This window comes from Aspergillus niger (assembly GCF_000002855.4).
Source record: "Aspergillus niger supercontig An07".
Taxonomy (NCBI): domain Eukaryota; kingdom Fungi; phylum Ascomycota; class Eurotiomycetes; order Eurotiales; family Aspergillaceae; genus Aspergillus; species Aspergillus niger.
The window spans coordinates 933,655-959,973 of record NT_166523.1 but is presented as its reverse complement, the minus strand read 5'-3'; the positions used below and the strand labels follow the sequence as shown (position 1 = coordinate 959,973).

At 50.4% G+C, this 26,319-nt stretch overlaps 11 protein-coding genes across 11 annotated transcripts; 6 read left to right on the top strand and 5 right to left on the bottom strand.

Moving 5' to 3' along the window:
- Positions 1 to 1,643, top strand: An07g04520 (uncharacterized protein; the record flags this gene model as incomplete). Its single annotated transcript, XM_001391497.3, has 2 exons — positions 1 to 649; positions 706 to 1,643. Coding segments are annotated over 2 exons (1,587 nt in total), but the record flags the coding sequence as incomplete, so codon positions are not given.
- Positions 1,644 to 2,934: 1,291 nt separating this feature from the next.
- An07g04510 (hypothetical protein) lies at positions 2,935 to 3,527 on the top strand (the record flags this gene model as incomplete). The annotated part of the gene is made up of 2 exons (XM_059748414.1): positions 2,935 to 3,318; positions 3,417 to 3,527. 2 exons carry the CDS (start codon positions 2,935 to 2,937, stop codon positions 3,525 to 3,527), a joined length of 495 nt encoding a protein of 164 aa, XP_059605396.1.
- A 303-nt stretch (positions 3,528 to 3,830) lies between these two features.
- An07g04500 (hypothetical protein) lies at positions 3,831 to 5,523 on the bottom strand (the record flags this gene model as incomplete). The annotated part of the gene is made up of 3 exons (XM_001391495.3): positions 3,831 to 5,114; positions 5,185 to 5,360; positions 5,418 to 5,523. 3 exons carry the CDS (start codon positions 5,521 to 5,523, stop codon positions 3,831 to 3,833), a joined length of 1,566 nt encoding a protein of 521 aa, XP_001391532.1.
- A 2,108-nt stretch (positions 5,524 to 7,631) lies between these two features.
- An07g04490 (uncharacterized protein) lies at positions 7,632 to 9,802 on the bottom strand (the record flags this gene model as incomplete). The annotated part of the gene is made up of 5 exons (XM_001391494.1): positions 7,632 to 8,512; positions 8,567 to 8,989; positions 9,047 to 9,245; positions 9,318 to 9,552; positions 9,621 to 9,802. 5 exons carry the CDS (start codon positions 9,800 to 9,802, stop codon positions 7,632 to 7,634), a joined length of 1,920 nt encoding a protein of 639 aa, XP_001391531.1.
- Positions 9,803 to 10,383: 581 nt separating this feature from the next.
- An07g04480 (uncharacterized protein) lies at positions 10,384 to 13,677 on the top strand (the record flags this gene model as incomplete). Its single annotated transcript, XM_001391493.3, has 2 exons — positions 10,384 to 12,556; positions 12,605 to 13,677. The coding sequence occupies 2 exons, from the start codon at positions 10,384 to 10,386 to the stop codon at positions 13,675 to 13,677; spliced, it is 3,246 nt and encodes a 1,081-aa protein (XP_001391530.3).
- Positions 13,678 to 13,848: 171 nt separating this feature from the next.
- An07g04470 (uncharacterized protein) lies at positions 13,849 to 15,554 on the bottom strand (the record flags this gene model as incomplete). Its single annotated transcript, XM_001391492.1, has 4 exons — positions 13,849 to 14,364; positions 14,420 to 14,825; positions 14,884 to 14,964; positions 15,019 to 15,554. The coding sequence occupies 4 exons, from the start codon at positions 15,552 to 15,554 to the stop codon at positions 13,849 to 13,851; spliced, it is 1,539 nt and encodes a 512-aa protein (XP_001391529.1).
- A 218-nt stretch (positions 15,555 to 15,772) lies between these two features.
- On the top strand, positions 15,773 to 16,433 carry An07g04460 (uncharacterized protein; the record flags this gene model as incomplete). The annotated part of the gene is made up of 3 exons (XM_059748413.1): positions 15,773 to 15,850; positions 15,912 to 16,041; positions 16,132 to 16,433. 3 exons carry the CDS (start codon positions 15,773 to 15,775, stop codon positions 16,431 to 16,433), a joined length of 510 nt encoding a protein of 169 aa, XP_059605395.1.
- Positions 16,434 to 16,492: 59 nt separating this feature from the next.
- Positions 16,493 to 17,378, bottom strand: An07g04450 (uncharacterized protein; the record flags this gene model as incomplete). The annotated part of the gene is made up of 4 exons (XM_059748412.1): positions 16,493 to 16,584; positions 16,740 to 16,860; positions 16,943 to 17,044; positions 17,136 to 17,378. The coding sequence occupies 4 exons, from the start codon at positions 17,376 to 17,378 to the stop codon at positions 16,493 to 16,495; spliced, it is 558 nt and encodes a 185-aa protein (XP_059605394.1).
- A 608-nt stretch (positions 17,379 to 17,986) lies between these two features.
- Positions 17,987 to 19,569, bottom strand: An07g04440 (uncharacterized protein; the record flags this gene model as incomplete). The annotated part of the gene is made up of 6 exons (XM_059748411.1): positions 17,987 to 18,319; positions 18,446 to 18,551; positions 18,642 to 18,770; positions 18,932 to 19,100; positions 19,151 to 19,306; positions 19,446 to 19,569. 6 exons carry the CDS (start codon positions 19,567 to 19,569, stop codon positions 17,987 to 17,989), a joined length of 1,017 nt encoding a protein of 338 aa, XP_059605393.1.
- Positions 19,570 to 19,686: 117 nt separating this feature from the next.
- An07g04430 (uncharacterized protein) lies at positions 19,687 to 21,366 on the top strand (the record flags this gene model as incomplete). The annotated part of the gene is made up of 3 exons (XM_059748410.1): positions 19,687 to 19,736; positions 19,774 to 21,033; positions 21,093 to 21,366. The coding sequence occupies 3 exons, from the start codon at positions 19,687 to 19,689 to the stop codon at positions 21,364 to 21,366; spliced, it is 1,584 nt and encodes a 527-aa protein (XP_059605392.1).
- Positions 21,367 to 22,632: 1,266 nt separating this feature from the next.
- An07g04420 (uncharacterized protein) lies at positions 22,633 to 26,307 on the top strand (the record flags this gene model as incomplete). Its single annotated transcript, XM_059748409.1, has 11 exons — positions 22,633 to 22,865; positions 22,921 to 22,969; positions 23,031 to 23,074; positions 23,127 to 23,268; positions 23,336 to 23,488; positions 23,547 to 23,933; positions 24,012 to 24,126; positions 24,182 to 24,218; positions 24,271 to 24,395; positions 24,492 to 25,993; positions 26,065 to 26,307. The coding sequence occupies 11 exons, from the start codon at positions 22,633 to 22,635 to the stop codon at positions 26,305 to 26,307; spliced, it is 3,030 nt and encodes a 1,009-aa protein (XP_059605391.1).
- Positions 26,308 to 26,319: the final 12 nt, after the last annotated feature.

Here is a 26,319-nt window from a genome sequence, read left to right as displayed (position 1 = left end):
GCCACCCAGCTGTTCTACGGAACCTCCGTGGACAGCGCAGACATTGTAAATGACACCAAAGTGTATGTGCAACAGAGCGACGGTCGCGACCAAAGCCCTGAGCGTGACCATCTGCCGTATGAGAATGGGGTGGAGTTGGAGAGCGCTGATGAGGACGGGCCCGTAGTTGTGCGTCGAAGTGCTGGTTTCCGCGGGTCGTCATTGTCCCCCTCCGCCGCCTCCAGTGCCCCCCCTCAGACGCTGCCCAGCAACAGTGAAGGGCCTCAAGTGAAGTCCTCTTCGGCGGGTCCCGATGGGTACGATGCGTTTGAGAACACCAACAACAAGAAGAAACGCAAAATTCCTACACCAGGCAACCTCAGCAGTCACCACTCTACCCTCTCTCCAGAGTTCTCCAGCATGGGCCTTGCGACGTCTTTTCAGTCCCCTTCCACTGCTGGCGAAGGCAGCCATGTGAGTACCTTCTATGGCACGGGCAGCCCCGCGTCTCCGATCTCCAGCGGCATGTCCGGCGCGGGACGAGGTCGCCTTGGCCGCCATCCGCAGCGTGGTAGCACGGGGAGGAACTCCTTGTCGCTTCATTCTCCCATCAGTTGGCCTCGCACCCCTACGCGGCGCGATGGCCTGTTGTCGTCCCCGGGAGGAGCAGGTATGTTTCTCTTGTGTGTCTTACCGAGTGTTCGGGCTTCGCTTACGCACGTCTAGGTGACTCGGTTCCGAAACCAGACCAGGGTATAATTTCCGCCGCTATCGCAAATGCCGCTGCTTCAGCATTCTCCTCACCCCCTCCTGGACCCGGCCATGTCAGCATGCTCGAACGACAAACGCCTACGCCGACCAAGACCCAGTTCACATTCACATGCGAGTCGGATTCATCGAAGGGAATGGCCCTGCAGGCACAGAACGCGTACCCTGTTCCTCACCGTTCACCCAGTGCTCTCACTGCGGCTGTCCAGAGCCAGCGGGGATACTCACAAGGCACCCAGACAATCCCAAACGCTTCCTCACAAGTCAACTCTTCAGGGCCATCTCAACAGTCACAGCACTCGCAACAGCCGCAACTACAAATTGCGGGAACTGAGCCTGCGCCCACGGGTAGGAAGAAGAAGCGGTCTCCGGGTAGCATCTATGCTCTGGCCGCGCGTCAACGCAAAATCCAGCAGCAGTATGCCAACCTTCACCACCCGCCCAGCCTCGAGGACATCTGGATCTGCGAGTTCTGCGAGTACGAGAGCATCTTTGGGCACCCGCCCGAGGCTCTCATTCGCCAGTACGAGATCAAGGATCGCAAGGAGCGGAAACGATTGGCGGAGAAGAAGCGATTGCTCGAGAAGGCCAAGATGAAGGGTCGTAAGGGCAAGAAAGCGACCAAGAACGCCAGCAAGCACGCAGCGGCTCAGCACGCAGCCTATGACCAGGGATACGGCCGGGCGTCCGTGGATCATTCTTCAAGCGGAGGACCAGGGGTGCATGATGACGAGTATTTAGGCAATGAGTACGAGGACGAGGGAATTCCAACCCCACCTCCAGCGCCTCCAACTTCCGTCAAAACTGCACCGCCGCCAGGGCATCCGCCTAAATTAGCTGCTGCAACAGGGTCGGGCGCTAAGAGTGCAACGGACGGCGGCACAAGGCCGCCCTGACAATGGAGCAACGGCTATCGGGCTAGCGAGCGGTGATAGGCCGTTGCTCACTCTTCCTTTCGGTTTTCCCTTCTTTGTCTGTTCCTGTTTTAACGCATGTTTTCTTCTATCTTCAACCATTAATCTTTTCTTTCTATTTCCCTTCCACTGCATGGTTGAGTGTTAGCCTTCTGCTTTTCGTTTTTCCCATCACTTGCATGAATGAATCCCCGCTCCGGTCGATGAATGTCACGTCAGCGTCGCACATGAATATTTCAGGTTCAGGTTGGAATTGTTGAGCAGCATCAATGCATATTGGAGAATGTCATTGGAGCACGGATAGAGAGAGAGAGAGAGAGAGCCCGATGGACGGACGGATGAGAATCAGGGGGGTTTCGATGTCTCGGTATTATGCATGCAGAGAGAACATGGATGGATGGTTGGGCGATAGTATCTTAGTCCGTAGCGCTAATGTATGTAGATCAGATCCTATGGCGAGAGACGCAGGAGAGAAAGAAAGGAATCCATGTTCTGGTCTGTTGAAGATCGATCCCTCCACTTGCCGCCAAGCGTAACCCCAAATATCCTTCCCAACCAACCCCCGTCCAATCTTCTAAAGTCCAACGAGGGCACGGCGCTTCGCCCACCAACCATACAACCACTCACCCTATGATCACCAGATTTGCCGTCTCTCTGCAGCCCTGAAACCTTGATTGCATGAATTGGCGCGCGCTACACAGATGTCAATCCGTCAGTCAATCAGTAAATAACTGCCGCTTCCAGGAATAGCAAGTTTCAGCCCAGCGATACGAACTACCCTTGCCAGTGTGTAATTGGATGGGGCTGGCTTCTGCTGAAGATGTTGACGATGATAAAAATAGATGTACTAGGTGTCTTGGTATTGGGTTCATGGTTATATAAAGAGTGTACTAGAAGTTATCTTGGTTTGAATTGTTCAGCAGCAAAAAAGCATTCTTTATTCTTTAGTATTCATCTCTCTCTCTCTCTCTCTCTCGCTCTATTCCTCTTTCTTTGAGTCTCCTTTGTTCGAGTACAATCTATCTATATCATTGTTTCATTGAACGATCACTACTACTACTATCATTGCCATCGTTCTCTCTTTGATATCCATCCTTCTACTACATACATACATACCACTACTCGTTCTATACATATTTTGATTGACCGTGATATTACTATCTTGCGCTGGCGCAATAATCTCCCACCTCAACACATACATTCACATACCACATACCACACACACATATCTATACATCTCTTTTTCTTCCGTGAACACATCAGATCAATCAAAATGTACCTCCTCGCCTTCCGCCTTATCCGCCGCATCTTCAAATCCAAATCCAAGAATCAAAACCAAACCCCGGACGGCATCAACCTCGACTACCCACCACCTCCTCCGTCCAATATACCCCGCCGCCCACGTCTAAAGCACTACACCGAACTTTTCTTGCACATCCTGCAGGCTGTCTTCGCTCTAACAACCATCGTCCTCTACGGGATCGATATCCACCACGCGCACGAAAAGTCCCAGTCCGCTGATGCGCGCTGGGTGTACGCCATCGTAACGGGGATGATGGGGTGCGGAACGGCGCTGTTCTACCTTGTTATGATGCATTGGGTGTTGAAGACGAGAACGCCGTTGGCGATGCGCGAGAGGTGGAATTTGCCGCTATTTGTGTGGGAGGCTGTGTTATGTGTGTTTTGGTTGACGCTGTTTGGGATCTTTGGGAAGATGTATATCGGGGATTATGAGGATAGTAGTGAGGTGACTAGGATGAGGCATGCGGTTTGGGTGGATTTGGTGAATCTGCTGCTTTGGGTTGGGACGGCGCTGTGGAAGGGGATGAGGTGGTGGAGGGGGCAGAGAGGGGTGTTTGGGGTTGATGGGGTTGAGGAGAAGCAGCAGGGGGTGTAGATGGGATTGATTGTTTGGGGTGGAAGGGTGATTATTTGGGAAAGGGAAAGGGCATGAGGGAGGGAGGGATATGAGAAGAGGAATGGATGGGACAAGGAGATGGATGGAAGAGTATTGTTGCATAAATCTTGTATTTTGTATTGAGCACTGAGTGCATGCACCGACGCACGAGTAATGTCTTGAGATCTTAGAAAATGGCTGTGAATCGCATATTGTAACCTTCGTCCTGCTCACTCAGATGAGTTGTCAGCACTCATTTTTCTTTTATCATACTACTCTCTAATCTCTTCAATAACCTCTTCCGTCTCTTGCTGACCCTCTTCTACCCCCTGCTGTCGACTTTGCTCGATCATCACACTAAGCTGACTTTGTCTGCGTGGCATCGTAAAGGTGGTCAACACTGGAGGCACTTCCTCTTCCGTACTGCCCTGACTGTCAGTTGAAAACGAATCCTCATAGTTTGAAGGCCGTTGGAAAGGAACGGCAGAGCTTGGAGCCGTGGACGCCTTTCCGTGTGAATCCCCAAACCGGGATGGAGATGTGTCATTAGTGACCGTGCTGCTAGATTCAGCCCGTACTGGTTTGGGTAGTATTGCCTTGGGTTCGGTCTCTGGCTCAGGTGAACCTAGAGAAGAAACCAGGACTTGTTCCCGGCGTACTCGATCCGAGAATTGCTTTCGGAAGTTCTTGTCAACAAGTTTCATGCTGGATGGTTGCTCGTAGTTCTCCGCCGACAGATATCGTGCATCATAGCGGCGACATCCAGTAGCTGAAAAAAAATTGGGTTCGGGTAGGGAAGGTTCGACTGAATAGAATGCTCTTCGACGTGGAGGTGGCGGCTTAACATATGCCACTTCTGGTCGTTCCGTGTCAAGAAGCTCTCTGAGATCGGATAAGAACAATTCTGGTAGTTCCGGGGATCTTTCAACTTGGGCTCTTTCTTCCTCGGCTGGGTCTTTCTCGAGTACGTCTTCTATAAAGAGGCCTTTACCGGGAAGCTCGTTCTTCGTGTCTCTTGGGGATACGGCAAGGTCTGAACGAGGTTCGCCATGGCTTCTCAACAATGGCATCGTTTCAATAAGTTCATATGCATCAACGGTAGCCTTCGACGCACTCCCAGATGCTTGAATTTGTGGGCTTTGGGCATAATCCAGAGTCAGCTGCGGTGGGTCTGGTGGTGGACTTTGGGCACGGGTTGAACTGGTACCAGACGACTGCTGTGAGGACTTGCGTCGCATTATCACAGGCCGACGCTTGCTACTTTTTGCCTTGCTTGCCACAAAAATCGCCTTCTTCTGCGTCTGTCGGGGCGCAGTGTCTCCCATTGTAGGCACTGGTGGAGGAACCGGCGTAGGGGGATTCGAGGGTTTGCGAGTTGTACTCTGACCATCAATGCCCGTCAGGAGCAGACGAGTTGTTTTATGTGTTTCTCCGCTGGAACTTCCGTTTCGGGGCTTCTTGAGTATGGGGTGAAGTGGTGCCTTCCCGTTATTAACGCCCGGCCTCCCCGAGGGCCCTTCACGATTCCCCTTGGATGACTGAGCTGCTTTGGCTGCCTGTACAAGTTAGCACAAGTTGCCATCGATGTCAACGTAGGCCGCGCATCAGCCGTGCGATATTCCTCACCTTGCTCAGCTGCACCAGACTAAACGGGTTGGGCTCGGAAATACGTAGGAACAGGCTGGCCAACGTAGATCCCAGGAGAGTATGGTTCAGACAATGACTCCCCCATATTCTCCAGAAGAAGTTCTCCAGCCTATATCCCACGTCGTCATCATGCGCTGATGGATTGGCACTGTATACTATTGCGCTATGAGACACGTTACATTCGAGACAAGGGAAGGTGCGGACAAACCCACCTTTCCAAAGCTGCACGACATCCCCAATATGCACTGGACCCACGCCATCCAACTCTGTTGATACCTTTGTTGCCGTAGTCAGCAAGCCTTTGGGGAGACTTTCCATGGTGAGAGATGCCAAGGCTGCAGTCTAGCTCAGAAGTAAGTAAGAGCCCCAACTCAGCTACATGATCAAAGGAACAACTAGGCTGAAGGTTCGCATGTGAGAGAATGTTGAGGTCAGTACCAACAGCACTGCCCGGTAGATGCTGTCAGTGTTGCGTCTGGCGGTGAATTGAGGGGCAGGGTCTCCCGCCAAACGCAGGGGGGAGGAAAAGGAATCCTCCAGGAGGTAATCGATCGCGATAAATGGCTGGTAACAAGAGGGAGGACAGGCCAGCGAGCAAGCGAGTCAGGGGAGATTCTTTTGTATTCGAAGACGGCGTTGGTTGGTGGGCGGGACTGGGGGAGAGATCAGCTGCAAGGGCAGGAGCGAAGACACGCCGGAGATCTTCAGCCTGCAGGCTTAATAGTCGTTGAGGCAAAACATGGCCGCGTCCAGGTGACCCTGCCAGGCCCCATCCAGGCAACATCATCTCCCCTCTTTCCCCCATTCATCAACCCACTCCCCCATTCATTCACTTGCGCCGCGCTGACTGCAGCCTGCAGGTCTGCATTCCCCAGAGGGAGGTCAAAGTTGACCTGTCCGTTTTGCTGCCTTACCCCGGAGCTTGCCGATGCTGCCCAGTGGATGGGAACAAAAGAAACCATCCGAGACAGCACAGGCCATCATGACAATAGTGCCCAAATGGGTGGATCCCGCACCTCAAGTCCAGTGGACTAGAAGTGGTACTGACCCAAAGCACAAATGAGTCGTCACAGAAAGATGGATCACACTGTTCGTAACCATGGTCACCAGCAGCATCCAGCAAAGACGAATGGAACCAGTGCTGCTGTTCATTTCGTCGGATTTCCCAGCAAACATCACGACACCCGCTGTTAGCGCCCCCCGTGACCAACGGCATCCTAAGGAACTCCCAATCGGAGGGCCCCGATTGGCTTCACGGGGCCGATCCTCTCTCCCTCATACTCCGGGTTGCCATCGTTCAAGGGGCTACACTGGCAAGGATTCAGATAGAACAAACCGACAGCCGACGATTCGTTGGACCCCCTATATATGACTAAGCTATGCGCAGGGTGGGAGCAAACATTGCAAGAGAGCACAGCGGCCAACTCGAGGACACCGCATGGCCCAAATTCCCTGCAGGGACTGGCTCCAAAGTCTCTTTGTTCTACAACACCTGTTCCTACACGAGATGAAGTCAGCTTACCTCGCGCCATCTATGTATCACCACCAACATGCCGATTCACTCGCATTAGATTCGCGTCATCCGCGCAGTGTTACCCGGATTCGAGGCAATGCTGAGAGCTCTTCCCGAAGGGATGAAAGTAATCCTCCTCTCGCGGTAAGCTGACAGCCACCCGGCGACGAATCTGCAAGATGATTCACACATATTCTCCGCTTAGGAGTCTCTGAGGAATGCAAGCCATCCCCACTGGCACCAATGGGCTTAAATTAGGCGAAGTTTATTGGTCTGTAATCTGAGTTGACGTAGTCCCAGGCTTGACCAAATCTTCCATTTTCTAACAGATCAATCCTCCCCTCACTTATGAAATCATATTGCGACTTATACTTTCCAACAAGACAGGATTGTCATCATTCCACTTATGCCCTGCGCAGATCATACATTCCGATCAGCTCGATTTGCCGATCTGATAACGACTGAAATTGTCATCTTCACAAATCCACTATTGAGGAACAGCTTTCATGATAAGCTTCATAGTTTCGTCATAAAGTATAACGCCGACATAAAGGTACTTGTGGCTGTCGACTGTCAGTGTCTCCAAATTATTCAAAACTTTTCACATATACTCGATACATGACGTAGCATCACCACAAGCCACAAAGCCAGTCACATATAAGCTTAGCCCACATGCCACGAACAAGAATGCCCAGATTGAGAGGAATGGGCATTGCCCACTTTAAGGCTCGGGCCGTAAGTATTCAGTTCAATCTACAGGGATGTTTTCTTGGTAGCCCGCTCGGAAATTACAAGCGCCATGCTTTACAGCCAGAAGATGAAGGCAGACCTAGGAACAAACTCGATTGAAACTGCATATGAAGGCTACATGTGTCTATTTCCACTGCAACGAACTACTTCTCTACAGTAAGATTTACTCCATCCACTCCTGTGCGAAATCCAGCCGAGACAGAGGATCCACATGTCCGGCCGCCAGCGAAGCGTACCGCCAGACATCAGGATACATATCCACCCTATCGGAAATCTGCAAACTTTGGTTTGCGAATGTAAAAAGCACCTTCAGCCGCATGGAATCTGTCTCAACCGAATCCTCGACAAGTCGCTGAAACAAGGCGGCTACGTAGTCGATCTCTTCGCCTGTGAGTGACCCTGTCTCATATGCGGCTGTTCCATCCAGAAGGCAGATAACTTGTACATTAGGAGGAATCTGCAGTATTAGTCGTCTGAATAGCTCGCAAAGTGCTTTTATGTTGTTGCTCTCACAGGCGTTGAGGAATCCTCTACCCAGAAATTGAAGGCTCGGCGTGGCAAGCTTGTCGCTGAAAAGGAGCTGGGTGATGAGACTTCGCATCATTCCTGTCGGGCCGCTGAGCTCCCGATCTCCGTCTTCATCGTGTAGCGATGCAAAGAAGAAAAGGGGTAGACAGTCTGGACTGCTTATCAGGCTGTATATGAGAGTTGAAACAAATATTGACATGGGAGTGACCATTATTGCTGGACTGGTATCTAGACGGGCGTCGACTAGGAGGAGTGATGACTGTGGGGACCGAAGCCATTCAGTGAACTCATCCGTTCTGGCGAGCCATCGCACACGTCCGAGGTAGGAGGATCTGAATTTACTGCCTTCTTGAAGAACAATCTCGAGGTCTTGAGCTGCGGTATGTGGTGAGACGCCCAGTATACCGAGTAGTTCGATTGGAGTGACTGTTGTAGATGCCGAGTCTCGAGAATTTGTACTGCTGAGCGAGATGGTTGATTGGAGAGCTTCGTTCTCATGTGCCAGGTCCGAGTAGGCTGGTCAGAAGCAGTCAGTATCATAGGACGACAATGCACTTGAAGCGGTCCTACCACGCTGCAGGAGGAATATTTGACCCTGCTGGACTTCATACTGCTCCCGGGATTCTTTGCATAGGGCTTTGAACTCGTGTAGAAGCTCAGTCATTGCCTGTGCCCCAGATTGCTCTTTGTGAAAGGCAAAGACCTCTCGATACTCAGCTCCGACCTGCTTCTTCACTTCAGTGACTAGGTCTTTGATGTCGCTGCGAGCTCCTTGAAGTTCAGTATGAAGAGTCTGTATGTTGGTATTCGCTTCTAGACCCAAGCGATGCGATTCGCTGCTGTGATAGGCCGTAGCAGCAGTGATCTTGACTTTCATGCGTTCTAATCGCTCTTTGATGGTTGCGAGGTAACGGTTCCAGTCAGAGAGTACCTGATCGACTGTGAGAGTCTCTCGGATTTTCAAGGTGAGGGACTCCGTGACCTTTCGATACCCTGGTATCACTGCCGTGAGCCAAAGAAGATTGTGAAATAATGATGAAATGAACCTACATGGCTGTCTCTTCAATAACACATCAAGCAATCCCGGCAATGTCCTAACTAGAGTTCTGCAAAATTCCCTACACAATTCTTCGTCATCTGCAGTGGGGTTCAAGTAGTTATAGGCTGTCTGAATGGTCAGGACAGTCTCAGGAACGGTCTCAAATGCTTGCAAGATTTTGGCACGATTCTCTACTCCTCGCTTCGCAGTCTAAGAATATAGTGTCAGCCAACACAGTCTGCCGCCTATCTACCGAGATCCAAAGCCGATTACCTCAAATACCAAACCTAACACCCCTTTGACTATACTCAGCCCGTACTCATCAGGTATGACATCTTTCAACGGTGACAACATGCCAAGGCCCTGGATTGCAGCAGAGCTATAGTCTTTGCGAGATGATGCCACATCCTTTGCTTCGTCTAATGTATCCAGAACCATTTGCCAAGTGTAGTCATAGAACCTTGGCTCCTCCGGAGGCGCGATGGCATCATGATGCAATAAAAGGGTCTCAAGGTCTCTGGAGGCGTATTAGACCGTTTGTAATACAGATATTTGCATGCACATGTATGTTGCAGATAGCCGTACCTGATTGTCGCCAGCTCGGCGGGGATGTATTTCTCTTGTTGCTCATTGAATTCGCTCTCCACCGCGAAGGCGGGGTGGAAGTCACGCCCCCGCTCCTCAATCCACGCTCGACTCTTCGCCGTCCCGCTCTTGTCCGCTGGGAGCGACTTTGGTTTCCGGCGACCATGGAAGAAGTGTGTCATACCGCGTGTTGTTATGCATCCAGATGAAGACCTCCATGATCCTGCGGCTCCCTGATGAATGATATGTAGAGATGGGGTGGGACGTCTGTGAGTCTGTCCTCCGTGCTCTGGCCCTCTGCACAAGTCAAGCTACCGTCAGACCTCCTGCCTATGTTTGCTTTTAAATACGAGTTCCATAAGCCCTAGCGGTCGTATTTTCTATGCCCACCCAATCGATGAATGACAGGTATGAGCGATTAACAATCAGCGCAATCAAACCATGTGGTTAATGCATTTGTGAAGGAGGTGCTAGGACGGCTTGGCCCCTGACGAAATCCTTCGTGAGCACTAGCATAGATCCCGCGTCCGGTGACTCGTCGCACTGAGCTCAGGAATCCACTGATCCATCCTATCATTCTCTTCCATTTCTGGGGCCGCGCTTTGAAAGCGGCCACTTCCGCCCTTTCGACCTCGATACGAAGCATTGAAGATCCCTGATAACGAGGTTATAAATCAGTACGAGCGATGGCGGGGGTAAAACCATTTCGAAGCTTTTTCAGCCATAAAAGATTGTATGAAGGCTTAGGGCACATCTGCGTGCTATGGAGGTTATAAATCCATCAGCGTCTCCGGAAGGTATGCCGGTGACAGAGGACGGCATGGATGAGGTTGAAGCAGTGGAAAGACCAGGGGACGCGACTGAACAGCAGGAGGCCAGTACCCAGACTGTTCAAGAAGATTTTGAGGCGCAGAATACTCATCGTGAAGATACCGAAGAAGAAGATGATGATGGTAATGATGCTGATGATAATGATGATGATGGCGACGACGACGACGACGACGACAGTAACGACGACACAACAGACGATGAAGCGGAGAGCAAAGCTGATGATGACTCCTGGCTCAATGGATCCGCATTCAACGATCGGAAAATAAACGTGGGAGTGAGATACTATGATTACCCATCCTTCATGAACCGGTCGGTGGACGATGATGCAGATTTTACGATTGAAGCTCTGATCGGTACTTCCGACTGGTGGAAGGACTTGGAACGGGAAAAGAAAAGGCGCGCTGCAAACCCATCACCATGGACTGAGACTGATGAGGTGGCACCGCCGACGGAAGGAGTTGCTGAGACTTTGCAACTCCAACGTGTGAGAATCCGCTCTCCAGAGATACTTCGTCGTCTTTCTGAGCTTGGAGAGTGGAACGAAAGCAGCATGGTTCCCCCAAAATCCGATTGCGTATTCTGCCGTCCGTTTCACGCTCTTGCCTACTTCAATGGTGAAATGAAAAAGCAGCTGGAGCAATTAGAGTCTGATCTAGAAGATTCAAAGACAAAGCACAGCTCCTCGGACGATAATGAATCGGTTAGTTCGCAGAAAACCTCCGAATCTCGCATCCGAGATGAACTACGATGCTATGTTACTTTTGTGGAAGAGAAAATTCAACCTCTTTGGAAGAGATTCGAACATGTGACTAAGAATACTCCGAACAAAGTCAGATATGACGAGCTACCTTTTCTTTTCCGCCCGGGAGATCTTGTCTTTGTTCCATCTGTGGCTACCAGCTCGAAAGCCCGCCATCAGTCTGCTATTCAGAATGTATTTCGCCTGGCTTCCCTCCGACCCGAAGACCACATGTGGCAAACGGACCCAGGTGGCTGGTTTGTCCCGAACTCACTAGCAAGGTGGAGCATCTATTGCTTTGACCATGATGGAGATCAGTTGAAAGTTATATGGCAATCCCTAGAGGTCCCCCATTTCGCCGGCGAGCAAGATATTACTGCCTTGCCATGTTACCCTCTGCGATACCACCCCGATCATGCGACGATCCTTAAGATGCAGGTCGAGAGTGGAAAACTTTTCAAGGAACTTGTGAAACCGGAGAACAAACATCAATACTATTCAGGATGGAATCTCGCAACTGGTATCTTCAAAGAGAGCATGGAGCTCGCTGAGCCCGAACACATAGAAAGTGAAGTTATTATAGATGTTAAGGAAGCCTCACGATACGTTACTGAGACCTACCCTGCCGACACAAAACGTTATGAGGAGACATTCCATGATTCATGGGCCACAGTAGTGGATGAAAATGTCTCTTATCGTCTATGGAGAAAGGATGCGCCCCACTTCATCGAGAAAAACGAAAACTTGCTGGTCCGGGAAGACTATACATATGCAAAGGAAGCGCAAGCCTATATGAAGCAGAACCCATACATTGACAACAACGACACATTCTCGAAACCAACATGGTCCGATGAAGATCTGGCCCTTCTTCCTCGGAGAGTCCTCGGGTACGTCTTACGCGAGAGGAGGTTTACACGCTTGGATGTTCGCGGCTTTGATTTACGTCGGGTATCCGAAGAGAGGATTACACTAGACCATGTCCAGATAAAACCTGGACATCGGAGGATTATCCGATCGACTGTTTCTTCTCACTTTGCCAAGATCCACAATGAACGGTCTCGAGATACCATACTGTATACCCCAGATATGATCCGGGGAAAAGGACGAGGTCTGGTGATACTCCTGCACGGAGCCCCTGGGGTGGGTAAGACTGCGACTGCAGAGGCAGTGGCATTGGAGTTCGAGAAGCCTTTGTTTCCCATCACTTGCGGCGACCTAGGAATAACAGCGGACGCAGTGGAGAGATCACTTAAAGACATCTTCCGATATGCCCATCTATGGGACTGTATTCTGCTACTGGATGAGGCAGATGTCTTTCTCACACAGAGAGATAGAACAGATGTTGAGCGGAACGCCTTAGTTTCAGGTATGCTTGTATGTGAATCAATGTTTGAATGTTACTGACTCCAAATAGTATTCCTCAGAGTGTTAGAATACTACAGCGGCATCCTCTTCCTAACCACGAACCGAGTTGGGGCGCTCGACGAAGCATTCCGCTCACGAGTACATCTGAGCCTCTACTACCCTCATCTAAGCAGTGAAGATACCATTTCCATCCTCTGCAGTAACCTCGCACGGCTCCCTCGAGCAGACAAGGTACCCAAAGGAGCAACCATCGGCAACGGACATATTCACGTCATGGACAAAGAAATCATTGAGTTTGTCCGGTCGGAGTACGAGAAAACCTATAGAGTTCACAGACGTGGCCCTTGGAATGGTCGACAAATCCGCAACGCCGTACAAATTGCATCCTGCCTCGCCTTCTTCGACCAGCGAGAAAAGACCCCGGGCAACGACCTCCCGGTAGTTCTTACAGCAGAGCACTTCCGCACAGTGAACGACACGATCGAAGAATTCGACCGGTACCTAGTCAAAGCACGGCGTGCCGACGATCGTAAATTAGCCCACATGGAAGGGGTCCGGTACGATGGCTATGAGTCCGGGCCTACAAGGGAACCTGCCGTATATGACGGCTTCAGCAGTTACGAATCCGACCACGTCCCCGTTGAACGAGTTCCTCGACGTACTGCGCCAGCCCGCACCCCTCAGCGGCAATCACAATACGCTGGGTCCTCAGGTGGCCGAGTCGCACCTGGACGATACTCCGCTAGTCGGAAACGCGCAGTCATGGTAGAATCACAGCATTATGCGGAAGATGACTTTCTAGATGACGCCCTGCATGCTCCAAGTCCATCTACGAGCCGCAGAATTGATATTATGCCCAGCACGCGTATGGAACCCCGTTCCAGGGCCCAACCTCGGACATTACCTCGAAAGGATGAGGATGTGTACGACGAGGAGTTATATCCGGATGTTGAAGATCATGTTGTGGAAGAGGAGTACCGTCTTGCAGCGGATCCCGAGGCTCCGAGATCCGCTCCTCGCAGCGTGAAAAGGAGCCCCAGGTATACTGGTGATTACTCCCCTGTGCCTGCTCGCAGGACTAGAGAGGCGACACCCAGGTCCCAGCATCTAGAGGTGGAGTAGTGCATTTCCATATAGCATTTGTGCGCATAGCTATACTATTGTACACCTTCAGGTCATCCCTCTGTGAGAGCATTATCATCTATCATTTGAATACTTATATATGCATCATAAACCCATTTCCAATTTGACCCCGCGAACGTCAATATAATACCACGAATATATTCTGACAGATCAACAATAATCATCAATCCTCCCCGCCCCAACCAACTGCATCATCGTCTCCCCTTCTGCAAAAACCAACAAATTATCCGACCCCTGCTCAAAAGCAGGCCAAGCAAAATAACTCCCGTTATTCGGATTTGCTGCCGCATTCCCAACAGCTAGCCGCACTGGCCCCCGCGACGGATCCTCCGCAAATGAAAGCCACAGCGCTTCCATCGCGTAACTCACGTCCCACTCATACTGCGTAGAGGGCCCACCATACTCATAATGCGTACCAAAGAGAAGAGGGAGCTCTGAGCTATGATAGGCTCCGAACCAAGGCAGCGGGGAGATGTTGGAGAAGTTGCCTGCGTATTGGTACCTGTAGGTGGTGAGGTTTGCGAAGTTGCGGTTCTTGACTTCGTCTGCGACGGGGCAGGCAATGATTGATTCGGTTATGTTGAAAAGTGTGGATTTGCCGGGTCCGGTTGGGGTGAATGAGACGAAACCGGCGCCTTCGTTGGTGTTGCTTCCTGTTATTAAGGGCTGAAGGAAGGTAGGTTAGCTGGAGGTAATTGTCAAGGGTACTGGAGTTGCTTACGATTTTGGCAATTTTGCCTTCGACTGCACGCTGGGTCCAGTTCGCGAAAGCGGTCTTGTTATCGATGGCTGGCTTGAATGATATGGATGGCGAGCCGGAGTATGTTGAGAGAGCGGTTTGTAGCTTTCGGGCGGATACGTTCCGCATGCAGCTGAGTTCTTCGGTGGATGATAGTCCATCGCAGCCTACGAGACTGGCTAGGAATGTGAAGTTGGTGTGTGCGTAGTCGTCGTTGTCGATTATACCTGGGGCACCTGAGTCGGCTATGAGAGCGGCGACAATGGGGTCTTCAGGATATCCGTATGAGTAGGCTGTCACGCTGCCTGCTCCGGCGGATTGACCCCACAGGGCGATTCGCGCGGGGTCACCGCCGAAGTTAGCGATGTTGGCTGCTACCCATTCAATGCTGGAGGTGTAGTGGTTAGTTTGGGGTTTATGTGGGTTTGTTGAAGAGGTTGACTTACGCCATTCTTTGGTCGAGGAAGCCGACATTCTGCTCGGACAGCCCTTCCGCGTTAGGGAAGCCAAACACATTGACGCGATAGCTAGTTTGGTGTCAGATTAGTAACATAGGCCAGCTTGATAGAGTGAAGACTCACTTCATGATCACCACGATGTGGGACTGCGTCCGTTGCACCCATTTGTCGGGGATCTTGTACAGCGACGCTTCCCCTCCACTCGTGAACCCACCTCCGGGGATGTAAAGCAGCACTGGCAGCGGACGCTGTTGAGATTGAATGTTCTCAATACGAGGTGCCCAGATTGACAGGTATAGACAGTCCTCTGAGTCCCCTCCACTGATGAGAAACCCCGTTTCATAGGTGGTGTAGATTGTAGAGCTATTGCTTGTCTGCTGGATACATGATGAGGGCAGTGCAAAAGCATTGACGGTACCATTAGGCTGTTTCTTCACGGGACTGCTAAAGCGGAGGTCACCAACTGGTGGCTCTGCAAATGGAACACCAAGGAATTGTCGAACATCAGGAGCTGTCTGATTGAAGAAGCCTTGTATAGGGCCGCTGGAGGTTTGGACTAGGAGTCCTTCTCCATTTGTGTCTCTTGTAGCTGGAGAAGCGGGAACAGCTACGCCTTGGGTGACAAAAAGGGTTGCAATGACGCAGAGACGCAAAAGCATCTTGAAGTTGAGTATGAGTGGGGCGATTGCTCATCTTAGACGAGGGGCGAAAAGATCACTGCTTTTATACCTTTTGATGAGGACCATGGTAGCCCCTCAGTTGCGCGGCAAAGCAATTTGACAGACGGCCAAGAAAATTTGACCCCTCGTGAAGAGGCTAAATGATATAACGCCTCTCTCCTTCAGGGAAAGGGATAAGCCGCCAAATAGCTCACCGGATGGCCCTAGTTTGCGGGGCTGGAAATGCCGAAGCCGAGCTCACTCCATGTCTGGAGAATAAACATCCCGTGAACAACGTACCCAGAGGCTCTCTTTTGCAGTTATTTGAAGAGTCCACAGCTCGCGATGCTGTAGCAGGCTGATCTCCACAATCTGGTAGAAAAAGTGGTAGCGTTGAGGGGGTATCCACGGCTCATCATCCAGAAACTTCAGGCTCGCATCGGCCCGTCTGCCTTATCTACCAAGAGATGGATGCACATTTTGCCCAGTTGATCTATGTAGAACAAATATTGCCGATATAGCATCATGAAGTCGCTTCAGTGAACCCCTGGCAGGACCCTGCTGGTGGAATGCGGAGGGGAACTGGGGTGTGCTTGCTTGCGGGGTAAACCTGGGGTAAACTTTCCCCCAACCGAGATACGCACTGATGAACATTGCCGCCTTGGCCCCCGGTTGAGCATTCTACCTCCGGACAAAGTCATCAGCCTTTTAAGGCCCTGGGGGATATTTGATAGCGCAGGCGCCCAGTTCAAACTCTGCCGGCCGCACATTCGAAATCCGACTGAGCTAGGAAGTTGTCCGAAGGTTTACGGTGAAAATCAAGGGTTATGCATGGTTATATGCCCCAGTCATGCACTGTCCTCTGCAGCTGGGATATGAAGCTGACGTAGGGATGTACATCATGAATCTGCCTGGATAAAGCTGTGGATTCTTTTCATTTAGTAGATATCATCCACCAGCGCGACAATATGAATTGAGATACCAGGCAATGTGTTCACAAACAGACCGTTTCCACTTACAGACCTCGGCGCTGACCAGTCTCTGCCAACCTGGTGAATAAGCATGATATCATAAGGGATCAAGACAAGGCTCATCAGTGGGTAATCGTTTCAAAATGCCGCCTAACAAAACAGACCATAATGGCTGCCTGTCATGAATACCTCAGGCACTACTCCCTGGCTTAACCTTCCTTATTCGGAAAGGTACCACTTCGCTGTATCCCTGACCCAGGCTTTACTGGATCGGGATTCCCCGCCTCAATGAGTGTCGTCCGGGTTACCTGATTGGGAAGACCGCCCATCTTCCACTCCAACAACAAAGAACCCCTGCTGGAGAAGAGCCGGGTGTGTCGGCAAATTTTCAGAAGCTGCTCAGCCTTTGGCTAGAACAACGCAAGCACGGAGGTGCATCCCGACTATTTTGACGTAGCAGCCACTTTTGTCAGTTGCTGTAGGTTTGGCGGATCGTCTAAGCTTGGAGGTCGCCATAATCTGAATTCGAATGTCCCCGCGACGTTGTCGCAATCAGTGCTATGGTGCTTTTTAATATACAGTATCATCCAGACCAGCTTCCACATTATACAATCAATGGGCTTGCTGGTAACACTCCGTAGGTTTGTTGTATTGCGGTTGTGTAACCATCCAGCAACAGCGGCGCTGCACAACGCATTGCTAAATATTGTTGCTCATGGAAAATGATAAGACCGCTCATACAACAGTGAGTCTTAGACAGTCGTGTGCTGCGCTGCATTATGGCAGAGGCTACTTTCGATATTGTATCATCATGGTCGATCAACGATTCTACTTCGCCCACCAAGTTACCCATTTCTGACACTATAAAAGAAAAGGGCTTTGGCCGTGCCACCGTTGCCGTCCATCGCCGGCATTTAAACAGCAAAGGAGCATTAGGCTTAAATAAGCTACGTTCAGGAGAGGAGGAATCTGAAAGAAAAAGATCAATAGGGTCTTCCGGAAGACAATTTTGCGAAACCTAGATGAAAGTACCTAAAAAGCAAGGCTGCTAGGCTACATGCTGGTTTTCGGTTACATAACCTACATCCGGCCTCCTACTTAATCATCTCTAGACATGATGAGTCTAGCAGAAGTCATTAGAACCCAGTAATTCGTCTAGGTGCATGAGCAAAAGACTTTCCCAATACAATATGAAAACCGGCCTCCTTTGTACTAAGTGGAGAGCAGAGCATGAGAAGAAGAGCAAGACGGCTAAATCTCGGACTTGGTGAGACAAAAGTATTTCGCTTTCAGACTAGCACAGCCTAGATAGGTATAGCATGCACTGTATGGGGTAATGGTGTTTAAAGTGTTGCATGAAGGGGTAAGGGTTGGCGCTCAAAGATTTATCCACGGAGGTTGTGGTGCATGGTGCTTCACACTATCTCGGATTACATTGCAGTCGTACGTCTATAGTGTCTATTAGTGGTTGCATCCTGCATAGTACTCATGGTCTGACACTGAGTACATTCGCTCCCTTCTAAGACAATTGGACCTCCTCGGACTGAAGGGGCTCGGAGAAACCGCGATGGGAGTGGGTATAATTGATTCGGCCCATAGGGGTGCAAAATTACCGCCATCCCACGCCCAAAGCCTCAACATTAAGCTTGTCGGGTATTGGCAAGACCGGTTAAAACGGTCTTGGCGTTTCTGGACTGGCTCATGAGTCAAGCTGATGGAGGGCCTCTCCATGCATGATGACATTCTCTCGCAACCTGAAGTTCGGAACTTGAATATGGCGACAATGAGAAAAAACTGATACCACACATGACCTCGACTTTACAAGGGAATGCTTGCTGACTCGAAAGTGCACACCGGAAAGATAAGCAATAAAACCCACAACTTCTTATACGCCGTGTGAAATAAGCAATTTCGTGGCACATCGGCAAAGTTAACAGGTAAGCTGGTTGGGCGCGCGATTATTAAATGCCTCGGTGGCGTTGGGTCATTCGACGGTAGGGAGAGTGCCACGCCGACAACAAGCAAGCTAAGCATTTCGAGACTCCATTGGAAAATATCCGGGACAAGAAGGAGATCAGAATTTGACTCTCCGATCGGACCACTCGAATTGCCTTACGCTCCAGTTGCGCGGCTTGGCTGGTAGTAAGCCTTCCCACAATGGTGGGGAAAGTCCCGTGGAGTCACGCGGCCCCCCCAAATTCCAACATCAGCGCGCCATGACATCTTCCCTCCCATGGCCTGACCGCTCAGATGCATTCCCAGCTCACCTCACTCTGCTTTTTCTTTCAAGTTATCTTCTCTCTCTCACTAGGGCCCCTCGGATGCATCATGGGCCACTTTTGACTGGGTAAGTCCTCTGCCAGACTCTACTAGTTTATGATTTCATCCCGCGTCTGGTTTAATAACCTTAGTATAGCCGCTTCCCAATCAGTCGCCCAAGTTGAGATTTCTTTTAGACCGGGGTGGTGGGCCTGGGGCTCGGACAACATCCGTTCCTCGCACCCCTCGGGTAAAGGATTCCAGTTTCTAAGACATAATACAGTCAGTAACGTGGGCCTGGCCTGTATCGAAGTGCCTGGACGCGGGGCTAAAGCCTGGGGTGCTTATTGCGGAGATAATAGGAACCACGGTTGGCGTGCCCCAGAACAACCTCGAGCTCCAATTGGTGGCCGGGCAACGACTGGAGCAAGGCTAACAACCACCCCGGCTGTCGGAGAGTCGCCGCGCTAGCTCTAAGACCAATCAGCGAGTGCTTTGCATAAGATCCAGCCATGTGGGCGACTGGTGGGATATCACACACATTACAAAGCCCGTACACCGTACGGCCCAAGTCAGCCCGAGAATACCACTACCCCGGTGAGAAGCTGAGGCATCTTTCTCTCTCGGCCCTGGTTCCCCGTGCGGAGAAATTCGTACTAACCAGGGAGTCCGCTATGTGACTCGCACATCGGCATCCGTCTTTCACTTGCATGCGGGTCCACGGCAGGCCTCTGGACGTCATCTCGACAAGCTCGGTCGGCAGCAGTCCGGTGTCCATTGACCATAGAAGCGGATTGATCATCAGCCCATGTACAGCTTACAGAAACCCCGCGACTGATTGTTTTTTTCGGGCTAGTCGTCGGCCTATTTCTTTTTCTATGAGCCTGCCCCCGGACGTGAGAATGGCTGTTTCTCTTTCCCTCCATTCTCCTTTGCCCTATCTTACTTCCCGGTGCCTTTCCTGCAAAGCCAAACTTCTTGTGGTACAGGCAATTCGGCACAATGCAGGGCCAAGCACTTCGTTATGCCCAGATCTTCTTAGTCGCTTGCCCCTCCTTTATCCTTTTCGGTTACAATCAGTCCGGTGTCGGAGGACTCGATGACTTTCCCTCCTGGGTGAGAGTATTTCCAGAAATTGACACAGTCAACACTACTGGAGCTCAGGAGTCTCACAATGCCACCGTTCAAGGAGCTGTGGTTGCGTCATACACTATCGGAGCCCTCTTCGGGTCTCTGATTTGTACAATGATCGGTGACATGCTTGGACGTCGCCGATCGATCTTTTCTGGAGCACTCATTGCATTGATTGGCCAAATCCTGGAATGCACCGCCTACTCTCTAGCTCAATTCGTTGTTGGGAGAGTGATTCTGGGTTTCGGTGTTGGCATGCTCAGTGCGACTGTACCTGTCTGGCAATCCGAGTGCGCGCCTGCTGCTCAGCGAGGACGGAACGTGGTGTTGACAGGCATGTTCATCGCCTTTGGTTTCGCTTTGACACAATGGGTGAACTTCGGTTTCTACCACATGGAGAACTCGCCTGCCTCGTGGAGGGCATCACTTGCCATCCCGGCCTTGTTTTCATTCATAATCATGGGCAGCATTTTCTTCCTCCCAGAGTCGCCGCGTTGGCTCGTCATGAAGAACAAATCAGACGTGGCACAATTTACTTTGGCATCTCTGAGGGGCAAAGAGGTAGACTCGCTGGAGGTTGTGGCGGAGCTAAGAGCCTACGAGCTTTCTCTGGAGGAATCCTCGAACAACTCACTTAGGCTCCGAGACATCTTCAGTATGGGAGAGGAGAAGCTCCTATACAGGTTCATCCTATGTGTCACCCTCCAATTCTTCCAGCAGATGACTGGTGGAACTCTGATCTCGGTCTACATTCCTCTTATCTTTCAAACAGATCTTGGACTCGGTGCCAGTCTGTCGAAAATCTTGGCAGCATGCGCATTGACTTGGAAGTTCCTGTGCTGCTTTGTGGGATTTGCCATCATTGACCGCATGGGACGACGCACAGCATTTATGGTCAGTGGCGGTGGTATGGGCATGTGCATGTTGGCATTGGCGGTCTCCAATTCCTTCTCCAATAACCATACCGCATCTATTATTTCCGCCCTTTTCATTTTCATTTACAACTTCTTCCTTCCGATCGGCTTCTTGGGAGCCAACTTCCTTTACCCAGCCGAGGTGGCGCCTGCCCGTCTTCGTGTCGCTATGCAAGCGATCTCGATTGCCAACCAATGGCTATGGTACGACAGCCTCTATGATTTCCTCTTAGCTGACTTACGCTAATTACTTTCTCTTTTAGGATGTTTGTCGTCGCTATGATCACTCCCGTCGCTATCGACAACATCGGCTATCGCTACTACATTGTTTACGCCATCATCGGTGGCATCATCCCTCCCGTCATCTATCTATTCTACCCAGAAACAAAGGGCCGGTCCCTAGAAGAAGTTGACGAGATCTTCCGTGACGCTCCCACCATCTTCGCTGCGGTGTCGATGTCGAAGCACAAGCCCATGGGAGATAGGGCCATGGAGCGTGTCATGGAAGAGAAGGCAACTGTGGAGGAAATAGAGTAAAGACATAGAAGGATAAATTTGGATGAACTTGTCAGCGTTATGTGTCTTAGATGGACATAGATCTACTCTTGTAATGCCACACGTCTGTGATGATCTGTACATGATTCAGTGCCTACCTAACTACTTGCCCTTACCATATACATGACAGTTAAGAGCTCTTCAGACCTCTGAAGAATACAAATCGACGGACCAGCAAAATGAACTATGCTACTAGCTCACAGACAACAACCTAGTCTTGTGACATAGTCACATGCTAAGCCGCTTTAGCCGTACGTTGAACCGAAATTACCCAACTGTGCAATACGAACTACTCTTTGGGGAAGGACAAATTGAATGAGACAGGCGCCTTTCTCGACTCTCATCCTCTCTGACTAATAGCAACTTAAAGCATCCAATTCTAACACAAGACGTCAACAGAGCCACTCACATTAAAGGATTGATATTTGGTTGCCTTGGTGAGCCAACTTTCTGCAATACTCTGCAAGTGAACATCTTCGATGCGGATGTCGTCACGTCCGCTGATGCACTACAGCTCAGCGACGTCATAGATACTCTGTGACCATATCGTTATGTGCCAATCGGGCTTACATATCGCACCACTAGAGTGCTATCTACATCAACTCGACAAGCAGAGAGGTCGGAGTATTGAGCACACTGTTGATATGGTATATGTCATATCCGCGAAGACGGCATTGCCGTTGTCCTGAATTTCTAAGCTTGACGAGAGAAGCATCATGTCTGCCTTCAACAACGCATTGGTTTGAGTAAGGCTAGTGGGATTAGATGGAAGGGCTGTTGTAAAGGCCCATCGGGAGAGATCAAGTAAGGCTGGAATTATTGAGAATAGCATGATTACCCACAAACATTCAACAGACCAGAGAATGGCTTAAATGCAAGCCTTTTCAGAGTATATTGAAACGCAAGACTGTCATCAGTTGAGCAACCTATCGAAGTTCTTCGGTCTCCTCTACGCCGAGTCTGTTGGCACACGCAATTGGGCTTCTATATTGTTTGTGCATTTGCTTCATATACTTCACTCTGCCCTACAGGGTCCTGACCCTCCACAGGCCTGGATTCTCACGAACGCTATGCAGATCGTGCGGGGTCCGCAGCTTCGTGAATGCTCGATTGGTGGAATTACGTTCAACCTATCTGCAGGGTCTCTACTTACCGTGCATGAAAGCGGAGAAGTGATAGCTACGCATGGCAATATCGGGTTATTGCTCGAGTAGTGTAACTTCGCTGTTGGATCCTGATACTTAATGTATGGAGCACATCGGGCCCGCTTCATTCCCGATCAGAATACTAAATTCATCGGTCAGCTCGGACTCCAAGATTGATTCTATTTCTTTAGCCAGGTTGAGACTGCCATTGCTACTGAAATTTGTTGTCGCTTTGACATCCTTATGCCAGGCGCTGTCAGTATCAAACACTTCAACCGGGTCCGTGACATGGGACGAATATAGCTTGCTAATCAATGGGGAGAGGGCTTTCATCAAGTATGTGAAGTTCGAGCCGTATCCGCCTCACGAGTGACTAATATCTTCATCCAAGTGCTGCCGAGTTTCATTATCAGCGACTGCCCGTCCCTGAGATGTGGCTGGTGAGTCAGCCTTATTTTTTTCGTACAGGGAGTTTTAGAGACTGAGGCTTGGTCAATATAGGATGTGCTGCAAAAGCTGAAGGCAAATGGCTTCAATACAATCAGGTGGGTAAGTTGCCTTCTACAAATCGGACAACCATTTAAACCCCAACTTCAGTGTGTACTTCTTTTGGAGTTATCATTCGGCTTCCAAGGACGCATATGACTTTAAAACGGGAGCACATAACATACAGCGTCTCTTCGACATGGCCAAGCAGGCGGGCCTATGGGTAATTGCGCGGCCGGGTCCTTATGTCAATGTAAGCGGCCATACTCGCTCATATCCCTGAGTTCGTGGAACAGAATGACTAAATAACCCCAAAATAGGCACAGACAAATGCTGGTGGTTTAGCTCTATGGGGCTCTGATGGCTCCATGGGCAAATTGCGGACATCAGATGAGGCCTTTCATCAAGCGTGGCTTCCATATATGAGGAAAGTCGGACAGATCATTGCAGCGAACCAGATCACAAGAGGTGGTGTATGTAAACAGCTTCCTCCGGTGGTTAGAGTGAGATTTGCTAACCTCAAGCGTGTAGCCCGTTATACTCTGCCAGGTAGAAAACGAACTCCAAGAGACCACTCATGAGCCAAACAATACTCTGGTTACGTATATGGAGCAGCTCGAGGCAGTCATTAGAGATGCTGGGATAACCGTTCCTACGACTCATAACGAAAAAGGCATGAGATATGTATCCTGGTCAAGGGATTACGGAAACGTTGGTGGCGCTGTCGACATTTATGGCTTGGACACCTACCCTGCAGGATTTCTTGTCGGGAACAGATGTGATGGAGCCACTGGATTCAATGTTTTTCGGACCTACTATCAGTGGTTCATGAACTATTCATGGACTGGTCCCATTTATCTCGCTGAGTTTGAGGGCGGGCGTACTTTGACCTGGGGTGCTCCACAGAATTATGATGATGTGAGTGGCTACTCAGTCAATCAGCAAGAATATGTTATAGCTATACATTGTCCATCGCCAAGGCTAATGATTATATAGTGTCGAAGCGAGCACAGCACCACCTTTGTGGACATCTACTATAAGAACAACATCGGTCAGCGCGTGACGCTACAAAGCATATATGAAGGCTATGGGGGGACTAATTGGGGCCATTGTGAGTAGATCTGCCTGTCGCGAACAACATTGCAGACTATTTGACCACCCTACAGCTGCTTCCCCAGTGGCATATACTAGCAATGACTATATGTAATACTTCATTCTTTTGAATCTCTGAATATGTGACTCACCAGATGAACAGGACCCCCCTCCGAGAAACTCGCGAGCAATGGGCCAAGCTTTGGCAAACGAAGCTCATACAACTCTTCTCGGGATCTGCACCTGATTTACTCAAGACGTACATGTATGGGAACGGATCGGGTTACAGTGTCAGACATCCATCCGGGTCATGATATGCAGCCCTGCTAACAAGCTAGTAGCTTTCGACACTCGACGCTTATAGTTGGGTCCTGAAGAACCCAGATACTCAGGCAACCTTCACTGTGCTGCAGCAGAACGAAACCCCATCAACCACTACCATTGCGTTTTCGGCCTACTTGAACACCAGCCTTGGCAACATGACTGTTCCAGATATCCAGCTTCAAGGGCGACAGAGCAAGATTCTAGTTACAGACTACATGTTTGGTAATCAAACACTTCTGTATTCATCAACAGATGTACTTACAAATGCCATCTTGCCCGGACACGATGTTCTGGCTCTGTATCTATGGGAAGGTCAAACCGGCGAGTTCGCTCTCAAGACGCCAAGGAATTTGACGCTCCAGGTATATGGCGCGTCTATCGTGTCGTCCACACTTCATCCTGGCTACCAGAAGATTAAGTACACACAGGCTACTGGCTCTACTGTCCTTCGTTTTACAAATGGGGTCATTGTCCTATTGCTCGATCAACCAACAGCATGGCATTTCTGGGCTCCGTCAACATCAAACTACCCTTCTCCTAGGCCAGACCAGAAGCTTTTCATTCTTGGTCCGTACCTCGTCCGGTCTGCATCAGTCGAAAATGAAGTGCTTCAGGTCTCTGGAGACAATAACGGAACTACAACCCTGGAGAGCTTCATCGGCGACGTGCCCATCAAAGCAATCGAGTGGAACGGCCAGCGACTCACAGCAACCAAGACGCCCTATGGCTCCTACACAGCCCAAATCCCCGGTACAGAACACCGATCAGTAAACCTTCCATCCTTAAACCACTGGCGCTCAGCAGACTCCCTCCCGGAAGCCCAGCCAGGGTATGATGATTCCCGATGGACGGTCGCGAACAAGAATAGTACACTCAGTCCACAAGCTCCTCTTACCCTGCCAGTCCTTTTTAGCTCTGACTATGGCTACTACGCCGGTGCTAAAATATACCGTGGCTACTTTGACGGCACCAACCACACTGCAGTTAATATTACCGCCTCTGGCGGCCTCGCGTTTGGGTGGAACGCCTGGCTAAACGGACATCTTATCGGGGGCCACACTGGCGATCCCAATCTATCAGCCACAAACATGACTCTGACGCTTCCTGGGCCCCATCTCAGGACAATGAACAATGTCATCACAGTCATAGTTGACTACCATGGCCACGATGAAACTAACATCGCCAACGGTGCTGGGAACCCTCGAGGCATCCTTGGCGCGTATCTTCTTCCAGGCGGTACACGGACAGCAACCGGTTTCAAACTGTGGAAGATCCAAGGCAATGCTGGTGGCGCGAAGAACATCGACCCAGTCCGCGGACCCATGAATGAGGGTGGCCTCTATGCCGAACGACTAGGATGGTTCCTCCCTGGCTTTCCGGCATCTGATAACAAGGAGTTCAACAGTACCTCCAGTCCACTGGACGGCATCTCGAAACCGGGTGTCCGTTTCTATGTCACCGCTTTCGACCTTGATATCGACAGGGATCTAGATGCACCCATAGGGGTTTCTTTCTCAGCGCCAAACGGCACTATAGCACGTGTAATGCTTTGGGTCAATGGGGTAAGTCTTAGGTCCATTGTACAACATGTAATATACAGCATATATACTGACGTTCATCTGCCATGTTAAAGTATCAATACGGCAAATACGTCCCTCACATTGGTCCGCAGACGAAGTTTCCTGTTCCCCCGGGGATCATCAACAACCGGGGGCAAAATACATTAGCATTGAGTTTGTGGGCGCAAACCAATGATGGTGCGAAGCTCGATACTGTCGAGCTGTTTACGTATGGACTGTATCAGACGGATTTTCAGTTTGATCGCGATTGGAGTTATTTGCAACCGGGGTGGGAGGGTAGGAGCGTGTACGCGTAAGCGTCTTGAGAG